The sequence below is a fragment of the Colletotrichum truncatum genome (assembly GCF_014235925.2).
Source record: "Colletotrichum truncatum strain CMES1059 chromosome Unknown Contig_0007, whole genome shotgun sequence".
Lineage (NCBI taxonomy): Eukaryota > Fungi > Ascomycota > Sordariomycetes > Glomerellales > Glomerellaceae > Colletotrichum > Colletotrichum truncatum.
Window position 1 is genome coordinate 280,057 of NW_027222404.1, and position 13,979 is coordinate 294,035.

At 51.3% G+C, this 13,979-nt stretch overlaps 6 protein-coding genes across 6 annotated transcripts; 4 read left to right on the forward strand and 2 right to left on the reverse strand.

Annotated features, from left to right (window-relative positions):
- Positions 1-773: 773 nt before the first annotated feature.
- On the forward strand, positions 774-1,970 carry CTRU02_210455 (arrestin domain-containing protein; the record flags this gene model as incomplete). Its single annotated transcript, XM_036732178.1, has 1 exon — positions 774-1,970. The coding sequence occupies one exon, from the start codon at positions 774-776 to the stop codon at positions 1,968-1,970; it is 1,197 nt and encodes a 398-aa protein (XP_036576104.1).
- A 438-nt stretch (positions 1,971-2,408) lies between these two features.
- On the reverse strand, positions 2,409-3,908 carry CTRU02_210456 (uncharacterized protein; the record flags this gene model as incomplete). Its single annotated transcript, XM_070205451.1, has 8 exons — positions 2,409-2,743; positions 2,806-2,904; positions 2,959-3,066; positions 3,122-3,145; positions 3,196-3,246; positions 3,305-3,521; positions 3,588-3,806; positions 3,885-3,908. 8 exons carry the CDS (start codon positions 3,906-3,908, stop codon positions 2,409-2,411), a joined length of 1,077 nt encoding a protein of 358 aa, XP_070060694.1.
- A 1,264-nt stretch (positions 3,909-5,172) lies between these two features.
- On the forward strand, positions 5,173-7,036 carry CTRU02_210457 (acetylcholinesterase precursor; the record flags this gene model as incomplete). The annotated part of the gene is made up of 5 exons (XM_036732176.1): positions 5,173-5,381; positions 5,438-5,600; positions 5,665-5,899; positions 5,964-6,907; positions 6,962-7,036. The coding sequence occupies 5 exons, from the start codon at positions 5,173-5,175 to the stop codon at positions 7,034-7,036; spliced, it is 1,626 nt and encodes a 541-aa protein (XP_036576102.1).
- A 1,941-nt stretch (positions 7,037-8,977) lies between these two features.
- On the forward strand, positions 8,978-9,822 carry CTRU02_210458 (uncharacterized protein; the record flags this gene model as incomplete). The annotated part of the gene is made up of 2 exons (XM_070205452.1): positions 8,978-9,269; positions 9,326-9,822. The coding sequence occupies 2 exons, from the start codon at positions 8,978-8,980 to the stop codon at positions 9,820-9,822; spliced, it is 789 nt and encodes a 262-aa protein (XP_070060695.1).
- A 634-nt stretch (positions 9,823-10,456) lies between these two features.
- Positions 10,457-12,196, reverse strand: CTRU02_210459 (surface antigen; the record flags this gene model as incomplete). The annotated part of the gene is made up of 4 exons (XM_036732173.1): positions 10,457-11,685; positions 11,735-11,914; positions 11,947-12,094; positions 12,164-12,196. The coding sequence occupies 4 exons, from the start codon at positions 12,194-12,196 to the stop codon at positions 10,457-10,459; spliced, it is 1,590 nt and encodes a 529-aa protein (XP_036576099.1).
- Positions 12,197-12,968: 772 nt separating this feature from the next.
- On the forward strand, positions 12,969-13,865 carry CTRU02_210460 (Ubiquitin-conjugating enzyme E2 6; the record flags this gene model as incomplete). The annotated part of the gene is made up of 3 exons (XM_036732172.1): positions 12,969-12,998; positions 13,051-13,130; positions 13,178-13,865. The coding sequence occupies 3 exons, from the start codon at positions 12,969-12,971 to the stop codon at positions 13,863-13,865; spliced, it is 798 nt and encodes a 265-aa protein (XP_036576098.1).
- Between the last annotated feature and the right edge of the window lie 114 nt (positions 13,866-13,979).

A 13,979-nucleotide genomic window follows, 5' to 3' on the forward strand; every position in this document is an offset into this window, starting at 1 on the left:
TTTGACAATAGACCTGTTGTTAAGGAATTTATGCCATAAGATAAACTATCCGAGAGTAGCAAACCAGTATCGAATGTATAGATGATGCAACTCTTGACATCAATCATACACAAATTGACTTGAAATGCATCTGATCGCTCCAACAGCGCGCACAACTTGGCCAATCCGCAAAGGTGGGTATCCCCGGGGGACACATGCCAAAAGAGCGGGCAAATTCCTTCTTTCAAAGTTTTCATTTCAATTACGTTTACTTGGGCCAAGTGTCTGTTTGTGCGGGGGTCAGGGCCTGCTGGCAAGGGCGTACTAGCGACGCCTTTGTCGACCGGAAGCGGGGCCCGACCGTGTACGTTAAGCCGTCCCGAGGTGGTGGGGGCCGGAGGTCTCAAGTCATGACCGGCACTCCATCGTCTTCCGTGTAAGTTGAGTATAGCCGAGTTGAAATGAAAAAGTTCCCGTGCCGCCCGCACACAGAAATAATTGAAAACTTTCGCTAGCCGAATCATTTAAACCATTACCTGATTGCTACGACACATTTGGGGAATTAAAACAAGCGTTGTTGCGGTATAAAAAGTGGTGTCGCCGCCCCCTCCTCCTCAATCTCGGGGTGCTTCTGTCTTCATCAACCCCCAACTCAGCGCCTCCTTTCCTCTTTCAGTATGCGAGCGTCATCAATCACAACCACTCAGCAAGCTCGCAGCTTTAAGCATGCGCATCCTGTTTCATCTCTTTTTGTGCCTATATTCAGCCATGATCCACGGCTGACTCAATCCAAGATGGGCCTTAACATCAACATCGATAATCATTACATCTCCAAAATCTATACAAACGGATCCTCGGTCTCTGGGTCTGTGTTATTGTGCCCAGAGATTGATATTCCTTTTCACTGGCTTCAAATCACACTCGTTGGCACCTCGCACACTCGAATCGACATGCTACCTGTCCCCAAAGTCATTGACAATGATTTTCTCAGGTTGGACATGCCGATAGACGAAAAAGTTTATCCCGCAGACCGTGTGTTCAAGGCTGGAACAACATATAATGCTCCCTTTGAGTTTACTATCCCTCAAACACTCCTCAAAGACCCTTGCGACGACGTCTTGGAATCTGGGCATATTCATGATCTCCACATGCGACTTCCCCCTACTATGGGTGGCTGGGAGAAAGACGACATGTCTCCAGTCATGGCAAGCGTCGAATACGTTGTTTTGGCTCGTGTACTGCAAAAGCATACCTCCAACTTGAGCCAAGCAACTGAGGCTAGCCGCGCAATCAAGGTCATTCCCGCCTTCCCAGAAGACCCTCCTCTAAGGATCACCAATTTGGACACGCGATATGCTCTCAGAAAGTCAAAGTCCATTCGCAAGAAAGTACTTTCAATGGAAAAATATTCTTTGGACGTGACTGCTTCTCAACCAAGAGCTCTTCACCTTGGTACCACTGGGCATCAACTTGAAGAAGTCCCTGCTTCGGCCGTGATCGACTTCAGCTTTGTCTCTGATTCTCCCTTTACCACACCTCCAGAGGTAAAAGTCGCCCAACTTAAGCTTGAGGCACTTACGTGGTTCAGTGCAGTGTCTATGAAGACGCTTCCTGAACTTGGAGAAGCAAGAAACTCAGGTTGCATCAAACATGAGTTGAAATATGTCACATCGATCAAGCTTCCAGCAACCGATGTGGGGCAGATCACATGGACTCGCGAGGATAGCGTGCAAGGACAAGGCTCAACTGTTTGGAGGGCAGCCGCCACAGTGCCGCTTCAACTGCCAACCACTCAAAAGATGTTTCTCCCGACTTTCTACAGCTGTTACCTTGCTCGGACGTATGTTCTGCATCTACAAACGTCAGTCTCGGGTACAAAGGTTTGCCTCTCAGTGCCACTCCAGATCTCCACTGAAGCGTCCGGCCATGAGACATCAGAACCGGTAGGCGAGGAACTGCCAACCTTTGATGCAGCTCTAGCTTGGAGGTAGTGCCTGGCTCTGTGGAATATTTGTTTACTTTGGTCAGTTGGAGTTATAAGCGGGCTAATGATGAATGACGATACAGATGGAAGCGAAACTTGTATGCTTGTTGGGTATCTTCTCTATTATGATAATTATTCTTCTTTAGTTCCAGTCTTGCATGTTTGTTACTGTTCATGTATGCTGCATCAACTGATCCGCCTGCCCCGCCAAGTGTACCTCATCTTTTCACACGCCGGAACGTCAAATATCACCGGCAGTTTTTAAGGCTTTTCCCCGTCAATGAAAACAATTTGAGCTCAACATCGGATTACGGCTTCAGCAGCGTGCCGAAAACCACATCCCATATGATAATCCGTCGCAGGACCAGGACCAAAGGACGTGCATATAAAAAATATGGAAAAGGAAAAAAAAAAAAGTCGCTGGGAGATCCACTCAGTACCATCCTTAGGGGTACTGATTGAATTTGCCATTGGGTAGCGTGTTGTGCTCATCAAGCCCATGATGCATCTGGAAAGTTGTGCTCACAGAGATGGCGTTAGGCTTGTCCTCTGTTGGTGTCAGGCGGCCTTGTCCAGAAGCACTAAGGCGGCCCCCCTCTTTGACTAACTCATCCTCCGAGTCATTATCCTTGTTGCGTGTTCCGCCAACTACGGTGGTCGTTATACGACTTTGCTGTGTTCGACGCGTACGGTCAATTCCTGCTGAAGAGAGCTCGTAATGTCCGTAGTTCGAGTTGGTTCCGGCAGTCGAGGTGTGGCCGAGGAGGAGGGTGCGAAGTGCTGGCCGTAAGTTAGCAACGTCAGATCTAGTACAGGCTGGGTGTGACTGGGCGTCAACGAACCTGGAAGAGATGCGGCGATAATTGCGACCGCTGTTTCGATCATGGAGACCGTGCAGGTCAGCATAGTCTCGTTGCGTTTGGAATAGTAGGCGCGGATGACTGTTGTCGTTAGTATGTGCTTCACGTGGTAGACTTGCAACGGTTGGGACATACTGCTGGCTATGATAACGAAGAAACCAAGAGCGAAGATGGCAGCCACGCCGAGCTTTTGCTTCATCTTCATTTGCAACTTCAAAACCATTGAAATAGGTAAACTGATGGCTTTTGAATGTTAACCAAGGATCTGAATGGACAACCTTTCTACTTTGTTACTTACTAACAACATCGGAACCAATATTGACTGCGACCGGTTAGCTTAACCCCAAACGTCAATTTTCGAGGGGTACTTACGAAGGATAGTCAACCAATAGTTGATTTCTGCATCCGTTGGGTTACACTGATCTACAAAACGTTATTTATTTGCAAACCAAGAGCCCAAAGAGTGCTGTTGTCGACTTACAGGTGGGGTCCAAAGACCACCTCTTGTTGTGGGGGTAACACTGGAAAATGATGTGGAAAAAGATTGTGGCCCATGAAGCTACCAGGAGCACGATGGTGACGTTGTAAATGACCTGCAGTTTTGTTCCGGGGGCTGCAATTCTTTTGTAGAATAATACGAGTGCGATCTTGATGGCCCATAGCGAGGTAACGTATAGAATCGATCCTGGTACAATCATCTTCATTCAAGTTCCATCGGTTAGCTTCACAGACCATAACATGTTGGCCAAGGATCATAAACTTACCTGCATGATCTGAATAAATTCTTCTCTGCTGGCTTTGGGAATCTCAGACATGCCGAGATTCCACATGTGCTGTTGGATGATTAGGTCTCCGATGAGACAACATAGCGACAGGATGAGGAGGCCATCGTCAACACCGAGAGTCTTAAACCTGCGGAAGCGAACCCACAACCGGAGCAGAAGAAAGATGGCTGCTGCAACGGTACAGATATACCATGAGACCTGAAAATGACGTCAAAAATCAGAGAGAGATTCACAGCTATGGTTAAGCTTGATAGCAGCACAAGGACTGCCACCTACCACTTGACCGAGACCCTCCGCCATCGCGACCTAGATCAACGGTGTCTTGTCTGTGCAAGGAAGACAGATGAGTAAACGGTTGTGGATGTCCCTCAGGTCTTATTGCTCGATCTGTGACCAAGTAGCTGGGCCACGGACATTTTGGTCTGACCCCTACTGCATCACGCTTGTTTTCAATCCAGTCTAGTCACAGTTCAACCCAGCAGGGTTGCGCATTTCACGCCGTCTGTCTACCATTTCATAATATGTAGGGATACGGCATGCGGCAACACTAGCTGAGGTGCTTGGTACAGGACATATCCGTGTTCACATCTGCTCATGTTTGCCTCCAGCCTGCGCGGAGAGGGGGAATTCCGGAGCTAGTGATCGGGAATGGGCACAATTGCGAATCTTGGCTCTCATTTGGTTAAGACTAACTAGTTTGACCCAGAATTCACGAACCGAAGAATCATCGGCGCCAGCTGATCGGGCCCAATGGCCTTTGAGGACGTGGAGTGGTCGTATCAGGTTTTTTCGTGATGTTGAGAGCCTTCCATGCAGTAGCGGCATCAGTAGTGTAGTGTGTGTAGGCACACGTTGGCCAGGCCCCGCATCTTCGGCGCTGAGACAGGGGTCAAGCAGGGACCCCAACAGGGGATGTTGGAAGGGATCAGCAGGGGACTGGCCTGTTGCGTGATATTATTGATCACCAAATTCTCTCTCCTGGTGGAGAACCCATGAGAAAGCCAGGGCTGGTTGAGACTGCCGGGGTGGCTGAGCTGCGTTCTGCAACGTGGGCGTCGACAAGGTCAATAAGGTGCTTTGCATATTCTTTAGAGCCATGCACTCTGTCAGATCTCGCCATTCCTTTAACATACGGAGTAGAACCCCTCTTGACCGCGGGGGGTAACGCCGAGAACTCCGGCAGTGGAGCTTTTTACAAAGAAATTTGTGGACTTCGTTCCGTTGACACTGGTAAGGTGACCCTGATCCTAGGCTGCCTAGGCTGGTCTATTTAATGAGTATTCCGAAGATGACCCTTCCGCGCTGGATAGAGCAATGAGAGGCGAGCGGAGTCCCATTTAAGCGGAGTTGGCATGGATGTAAACCCTTGATATGTGTGGTTTTGCTCTCCACCTGAAGAGCTATCGCCACCTAAGTGCCAGCCCACATCTGCAGCTGTAAGGATCTTAGTAAAAGGAGCGTCGGTCGTAGTTGATATGAACCTGCATGGACGCTCCCATCGGCTTGGACTAGTTGCCCTTCACCCCTTTCCGTACCTCGCCCGAACGTCAACAAAGTGTGCATCATGGGACTTGTCGATGTCTTCACGACGGGCGCAAGCCTGGCCTTAGCTGTGTCTGTCTTCCCTCACACGGCGGCAGGTGCATGCGTCAACGTCACACGGCCTACGAGTGTCGTCCTTCCCCAGGGCACGTTCAATGGCTTCCGTGATGACTCCCATAACTCGGTCTTCCTGGGTATCCCTTTTGCGGCCACTACGGGCGGGGAGAACCGGTATGCAGATCATTGCGATTTTCATCAATTGACATGTGCTAACAGTCCCTGTTCAGATGGCGAGCGCCTCAAGCTGTTCCCGAGTCCACAGCAACCTTTGACGCGACGGCTTACGGCCCAACATGCCCTCAGGCCATCTCAGGCACTTCCTTCACCCAGCAGGGCGAGGATTGTCTGAACCTCAATATCTGGTCTCCCCCGAACGGAAAGGACCTGCCCGTGAGTGTCCCGACAAGATTAGTCCCATAATTGCCCCTTTAAAACTAACCAGAGCCTCGTCTAGGTCTTTGTGTACATGTACGGCGGTGCTATGGTCACCGGCTCCAGCAGCAACCCTCAGTTGCAGGGAAGCAACTTTGCGCGGAATGGCGTCGTCTATGTCAACTTCAACACCCGCGAGAGCATCTTTGCCTCCCCCCACTCTGCGGAGTTGAAGGATTCCAATCCTGATGAGTCCCAGAACTTTAGCATCCTGGACGTCGAGAAGGCTCTTGATTGGATCCACGAGAACATTCAGGGTAAGTTATCTCCGATGCCATCTCAACTACCGATTAATGTGACACGTCGCTAACGCCAGGCCAGCATTCGGAGGAAACCCCAATCACATCGTATTTGGCGGTCACTCTTCAGGCGGTGTCCAAGTTGACCATTATCTCTGGAACCATCCCGACACTTGGCTTAAGGGTGCCGTGCAGATGAGCGCCAATGCCGTCTCCGGTCCCGGTTACGCGCCGGTCAATGAGGCTCTAAATGCCGTCGCCGCCGAAGTCGGGTGCCCCGCTGGTGGCGAGGGTCAATTGGACTGCCTCCGCAAGGTCGATCTGTACGCCTTCCAGACTGCCAACTTCAACTCGACCTTCAACACCTGGTTCACCCCTGTCGTTGACGACATAACGCGTCACTCCGACTACGCTGCACGCTTTGCCGCCGGCAAGTATGCCTCTCACGTGCCTCTCTTGACCGGCACCTCGAACGGTGAGGGTACTATCTTCAGCATCGTATACGGCGGCGAGAACACTAACTTTAGCTCCTGGATCAACACCTTTGACGCAGACAGTGCGCACATTGAGGATTCTGTCTTGATCGAGGCCTACAACGCCTCTGACTACGAGACCGAATCCCTTCGCAGCGGCGCTCAGTACGGCGATGCCCGCTTCAACTGCGCGGTAGACTACCTGCAGGACATCCGTAGTGCGGCGCAGGATACCTGGGTCTACCGTTTCTTCGGCGCCTATGACAACGTCGTCGGACCCCCCAACACTGCGCCCACTCACGGCACTGAAGTTCCCTTCTTCCACGGTGGTAATGAGTGCTTTGAGGCTCTTTCGGGAGTCACTGAGGAGCAGCAGGCCTTGGCCGACTCTATTCACAAGTGGTTCGTTGAGTGGATCAAGAACCCTGCTGCCGGACCCGGGTGGGACAAGGTTGCACCCGAGTCGGGCCCGCTCGTAAAGCTGGGTGTTCCCGGTGATGAGCTGTCGTTGATCAAGGGCTCTACGAACGAGTTCAACGCTCGATGCCAGTCGGTAAGTTATTTGGGTTGTGACAACTCATGTGGCTGCATGCTAATAGAGTCTCAGGTGTACAAGCCCGCCTTCCCCAAGTACCCCGTCATCCAGTCGGTTGCGGATCTGGTCAAGAAGCTGTTGCAATAGGTGTTTTACGTTATGCATACTCGGCGTTGGCATCGGTACTTCGAGATGATACATGGCAAACATACAGGATAGATAATTCGGGCCTATGCAGTCCCAAGAGCTTTTAATTGTACGGCTCTCCAAAATCTTAATAATCGGCAAATACAATGCCTACTTTTACCACCACGTATGAGTGTTGAAACTTCTTCAATTGCAAAAGCAGACTTTGATTTGTTCGTCCAATGTTGGGCACGCCGGGAACAGGCCTGGAAATTGCGAAGTAACAGTCCAATTGGACTTTTCGATAACGGTAGTTCCATTTTCAGATGAAATGGTTTGGTTGTATCTTGTCTAATGATGGTCTTCCGCGTTTTCAAGAATTGACTTTTCAACACTCACGCCATTGTTGCGCCCAGACCATCAAGAAGCTCGAGCGAGCTCATATGTTGAGAGCAATGACACCAGCCAGCTCTGGCAATCGATTAATGTTCCGTCATAATCACAGCACAAAACCCCAGCAATCGTACTCTTCATATGCATGATGCTATCGGACGTATTCAACTTCTGGGGCTTGCCAGTTCTTATTGACGAGATGACGAGATAATATCGAGTAACTTTTCTAGCCAGACAAGAAGAATCAACACTTGGTTTTATTTGCTTTTCCCTTACTATCCCTTCAATGGCTGTATGGCTACAGGTACATTGCGAGCCACAAAGTGGTCCATATTTCTCCAAATTTCGTGGATTGTAGGTATGGACTGGAAAAAAACTCAACTGTCTGTTTCTGATTGGCTATGGCTACATATCCTATGTACCTGTAGCCCAGCAGCACTTCATAGGCACCATGGGATAGAAAATCTATTGTTATTAAATCTCATTGAGTACTGGAGGGCTTGAATCCAAGCCCGTGGGAAGTCTGAAGAGCAAGGTGTAGAAAGTGAGCTAAAAGCTGGATAACGTATCTCTGACCATTCAACGCTCACTAGGTATATTTCAGGGTAACCGCTGTTGAACCTTTCAATATGTCGGGGGGCAACTATACCGCTCCCCCGCTTACCCTGCAGTCACATGCCTCCATGATATAGGGTGAGCATCGGTATCGGCCACTACAGAGTAAGAGTTTCATCAACGGCGATCAAATGACGAGATATCCAACTTGATGAAGTTCGATCGAGGGTAAATGAACAAAGAATTTGACAATAATGTTACCTCATCACCGTGACGAAGGTGACAGTCCCGCCCGCATTGAGTGTATATTCCCCTAATCAGACAAAATTTCCCCAGTCCATCCAAAGGGTCGTTTACCAACCAATTGGATATCAGTTGCAAACGCCACTGTGGTTGCCCGACTGTGCCACACTTGTTCACCATGCAGAGAGCCTTACAAGGCGAAGTGAGGCTTCGGCTTCTAGCGCAGTTCCCCACCGGTTCTGTTGATTGGAACAGATACATAGTTAGTATGTGAGACTCGCCACAGACAGCACCACCGAGACTTCTTTATACGTATACAGTATGAGTGAGGCAGGTTTTTCAAGCAGTTCATTATTCATTTGACAGTGCAGGAACTAGTTCAAGGGACACGTAATTATTAACAGTCTGCCAAGGCTGTTAGTTCATCCGGTGCCTAATTCGGTCGAGCTAGCATCTCGGCTCGCTCCAGCAACGAGTTAGCCATGAGTAACCAAGACAAATGTCAGCGCGATCTGCAGGAATACCTAGGTAGCTGCAGAATTGGGCGAGTAAAACAGAGCGGCTATGAGATGCTTGGAAGACTTTCAAATCCCTAGTCGGGCAACACAACAGTCGATGAGTGGACATGATTGCAAGACACTGCCAGGAATCAGGCTCGGCCAACATGGCTGTTCTCCGCGGGTGTTGTTCCATTTAACATTGGACCATTTGATTAATGTGCTGACCTCTGACTTCCCTCTATTTTACTCATCATGTGGAAAAGTCGCAACAATGCAACGACATAGCCATCGCATTCTCGCTATCTTGACATTGGCCGCCGTAGTTGTCGGCCAGGAGTGCTACTTTCCTGATGGTTCCCGTGATCTTGACGGGATACCATGCCCCAGGGTTGGTGACGATAATGCTGTCGCATGCTGCGGTAGCTCCAGTCACTACTGTCTCACCAATGGCCTCTGTTTAGAGCCAAATGCGTGGACGATGTACCGCAATTCCTGTACAGATAAGGAATTCCGAGCCAGCGGGTGTCCAACAATTTGCCGTGACAGTAGTAAGTTTGATTTTGAAGAAAACAAGCAGGAGAACGAGCACAGAACTACACTAATTACTATTTCTACTCAGCTCGAGGGTCCCACAGCGGCGTCAATTATTGCTTCGATGGCGCTATCTGGACGTGCAATGGCCGGAACGACTGTGCCAAAGGCAACTTTACGATGCCGCGGCCAAAGGGCAGACTCTTGTTGAACACGGCTGTGGCCGTGGATCTAGGTATCGAGCCCACGTCCACGGGCGGCGGACCCAGCGGCACAGCGATTCCCGTCTGCTCAAGTGCGGCAGAATCTAGCGATCGTATCCCCGCTGGCGCAGCGGCAGGTATCGGTGTTGGCATCGGTGTACCGCTGACAATCGCGGTCGCCGTACTCACAATACTGCTGCTACGAGAGAAAAAGAGAACAAAAGCGGCGAACTTGGCACTGGATACCAGTAGATCGACGCCCACAGTCTCGGTTGCATCTCCTGCATATGCCAAACTCGGATATTCGAGAAGGGATGGGCAGCAATCAACAACCCCCGAATTACCTCCAGAACCAACCGTAAGGCACGAGCTACCACAATAGCGAGACATTTACCACATGAAATTGTAGAAGGGAGAGAGAGAGAGACCGGGCCTGTAATACTCACCACAGGTCAGACTGTTGCATTATACCATTGGAATTGGTTGGATATTTAGGACCAAGGTCCTCGGCATTTGTGGATTGTTATGATCTGTATAGATCAGGTCCCCAGTTAGGACTTAATAGAAGTTCACTGACATAGGCAAACACAAGTAACTTCGTAAGGCTTAACGCGAAACAAGTAGCACCATTTGAAGTCACACCCGCGGCTTCATTCTGAGACCCACGTGAGCGTGTCCACTGACAGGAACTGAACCCAGGACTTGTTTTGTCCGTATCATTGTGTAGTTGCATCTTGTTTGTCTTGGCTTTGCAAATACGAACCGAATCAACTAGAGCCGAGCCAACTTGTAAGGACAACCGAATAGCATGGGATGTGTTGATTCTTATTCGAAATTGATAGTCTGACGGGGCGAGATCATATTGAAGCGACTGTACCGGGACAGTGCCTTTGACTGTTGAAACATTGAATTTGGTGAGCTTCTATGGTAGGTATTTTTAGTTATACAGAAATTCTTTTAGGCTCGCTATATGCCGACCAGAAGGGATGGTACAGTAAGTTCGCGGAAATCAACTTTTACAAGAAGTTGATGCCGACACCAACTTGCAGGCCCTTGGTGCCCTGCTCGCCCCTTCTCAACACCAGAGGCAGGCTGAAGTTAAGCTCAAAGCGAGCGACAGGGTGAGCATAGACCAAGCCAACGCCTGCAGCAGTCGTGGGCAGACCAGTAGTCAGGTCGTTCAGAGCTCTCCACATGCTCCCTGCGACAGTGCGAGAATCCAGACCCTCGGCTGAGGAGCCCTTACCCTTGTTCTTCAGCGCCACGAGTCTTCCTCCGTTCGCGAAAACTTGGAAGCGGAGGGCCGAGTCAGGACCCTTGTAGGGCAAGGGGAATAGCATGTTCACGCTACCGGCAGCGAAAACGTCGCCTCCGACGGCATCCTGTCCGTCATGGGGCCCGAGGCCGCCATAGTGGAAGCCTCTCACGTCGGTAGGTCCACCAAGCTGGAATCTATCGTTGATGCGGCTAGGTTGCGCCTTACCGCCAGAAGAGAATCCCAGAGGAAGGGGGTAGAGCATACCGAAACGGAAGCCTCCGCCAATGGAAATACCAGAGCGTCCCTGGACACCGGGAAGAGGGATGGGCACCGCACCACCAACCTCGAGCTCGTTCTTGGAAAAGGCGACGTCACCACCGAGAGTGCCGACACCTGCCAGCTCGAAGACGGAACGCAGCATGTAGCCGCTTTGGGGCAGCTGCGGGTTATCTCTCTGGTCACGCTGGTAGGTGTGCTTAATAGAGCTCTTGATAGAGTCTCCGGCATCGGCTCGGACAGTCGGGCTAGCATTATCGCGCAGGCCCGTGACTTGACGCCAGATGGCAGAGTATTCGAGCGAGTGCATGTCCTTGGGGCTGGAGAGCCAAGAGAAGCGCAGATTTCCTCCCTTCAGCACCTCCTCGTGGGCGGCCCATGACTTATCGGTCGCAGAAGCCAATGCCTCCAGGGCAACTCTCGTGTCGGGGTTGCTGTGGACAGGAGCGCTCAGGTTCGCGCTGTATGCGGATCGGGTTCGGGTGCCAGCGCTGGCATTAACGGTAAGCTGCTCGGCACCACCAAAAATGTTACGCCAGAGCAGAGAGGTGTAAGCGGAACCCTCGCTGTTTCCGACATCGGTTCCAGCGTTGAACTTGTAACGAGACAGTTCCTTGACGACGATATCAACGTCGACATCGGTGGGGGTGGCAGAAGGGTCGGAAGGATCGGAGCCGTTAATGTGGACCTTGGGTTCGGGGTGAAAGATGCCTGGCTAAGTCAGAATCTACCGTCAAATATTAAAGTGAGTAGCCCATACCTAGTCTCTCGAGCTTTCCTCTGGCCTCGCCCAATCTAGCAGCCACCTCGCCAAGAGTTGAAGAGCTGTTGACATCTTCAGTCAAGAGGGGCTTGAAGATGGGGTCGAGGAAGCCTCTTCTAGTGTTCGTAGCGCCATGAACCTGGAGGCGGTTGATGGTCATAGGCTGGGAGTTCTGCTCCGCGAGCTAGGGTCGGCATTAGCACAAGTATCGCAGGTCGTAGGGCGGTAATGGCTTGCCAATGCTTGAAGCCTTCTGATCTTGGCCTCCTCCTGCAGCTTCTCGAACTCAGCCGAGGACTCAGCTTCCTTTCGCAGGGCATCGGGTCCAGTCTTGAGCTTGCTGATAGGGTTGGAAGCCTATGGAAGTGGGAAGTTTGTGGTTAGCGAAAATAGGGCAGCAGAGAGGTTATTGCAAATGACACTCACAGAGCTTCCGCTCGAGCCCGTTTGAGAAGCCATTTTGAGCAGGCGACGTGTGTCGTCAGACCTAAAATGAGCTATAGAGAAGCTTTAGAGCGACGATAAGCCGGGAACGACACCAGTCGGTAGGCTTCGGTTGAATTTCGAGATGCAGCGTGGAGCACGGGCGACAAAGGGACGGACCGGGATGAGCACCAAGCACGCTGATTGGGGGAAACGTGGTTGATGGGGGCTCAGAGGTCGAGCCACACTTGCAAAGAAGCTACACAGTACGTACACTCAAAGTGTGGCGATCAGACTCCCCTCCCCTCCTTGGTGGAAATTCTGTGGCTGAAATAGTGCATTGCACAGGGCAAGTGCAGTGACATAATAGGTGGGGCATCCTGAACGCAGGCCGAAGTCACCGGGCACTGGTATCCGTGCTGAGGAAGGGGAACCTATGGTACGTACCTTCTGCCGCATGCACCCTGCGGCTATCACAGCCTCGCCGCATTCCCCAACCCGTCCATTGTCCACTATCCTCCACTACATTGCTTGTTTCCGATCGGCTCTGCTCTTCTCCAAACCATCAACTTCATCCCAAACGGTACATTTGTCTACTCATCACTCAACTCCCACACGGCACGCTGCGGTTTCTGTCACTTTCAACTTTCCCATCTGTGTTATATTTTGCTACCTTCTTTTTTGTTTTCTTCGTTAAGCCACGTGAGCCTTCTTCTGGAGTGCCCTTGATTACGTCGTCTTCTGTCATCCAGACACGCCTTGTCCTCATCCTCGATCTCCAGCGTTTCCTTCCAAACACTCCTCAACCATGGCAGCCAGTAGGGCAGCGCAGAAGCGGGTACGCCATGCTGCCCCCTTCTCATTCTGGATCGGCACTGACGGTTCTGCAGTTGACTCGCGAGTACAAGACCATCTCCGAGAACCCTCCTCCGTATATCGAAGCCCACCCTTCCGAGTCCAATATCCTTGAGTATGTTCCTTACATCTCCCCGCCAGCTCCTGCTGACGATATTCTAGGTGGCACTACATCATCACCGGTCCCGAAAACACACCATACCATGGCGGCCAGTACTGGGGCACCCTTGTTTTCCCTCCAAACTACCCTTTCGCTCCTCCAGCCATCCGAATGCACACTCCATCTGGCCGCTTCCAACCCTCCACAAGATTATGTCTCTCGATCTCTGACTTCCACCCAAAATCTTTCAACCCCGCCTGGGAGGTCTCCACCATTCTGATCGGCCTTCTTTCTTTCATGACGAGTGAGGAGATGACGACAGGTTCCGTGTCGAGCACCGAGGCCGAGCGGAAAATGCTGGCAGGGCGGACGAAGTGGTGGAACTCTACCGGCGGTGGTTCCCACGCAAAATCCAACACACAAAAAGGCAATATTAAGGCCGGTGACGGCGGCGCCAAGTTCCGTGCCGAGTGGCCCGAGGTTGACAAGGCCAACTGGGAGTGGATGAAAGAGAACAAGGTCGACATTGCGACAGGGAACAGGGTTGGCACTGCAGCAGGGGCTTCATGCGGTCCCCAGCTCGGCATCGGTGCCGGCAGTGGTCACCAAGCCCAGGCCGTTGTTGATGCCGTTGTGCAGCAGCGGGATGCCGGTCGAGGCTGGCTCAACCAGAACAAGCTGCTTGTCGCTGGTGGTCTCGTCTTCTTCTATGTACTGCTGGCCAGAGTGCTTGGCAACAGCGACAGCTGAATCGATCTAAAGTAGTCAACCGAATCGGCCTGCTACCACCGACGATTGGCAGCGGATAATACTGTGCGCATGGAATGATACGGCTGAGCATGGCGTTTTTGGGCTTTTCCGGTA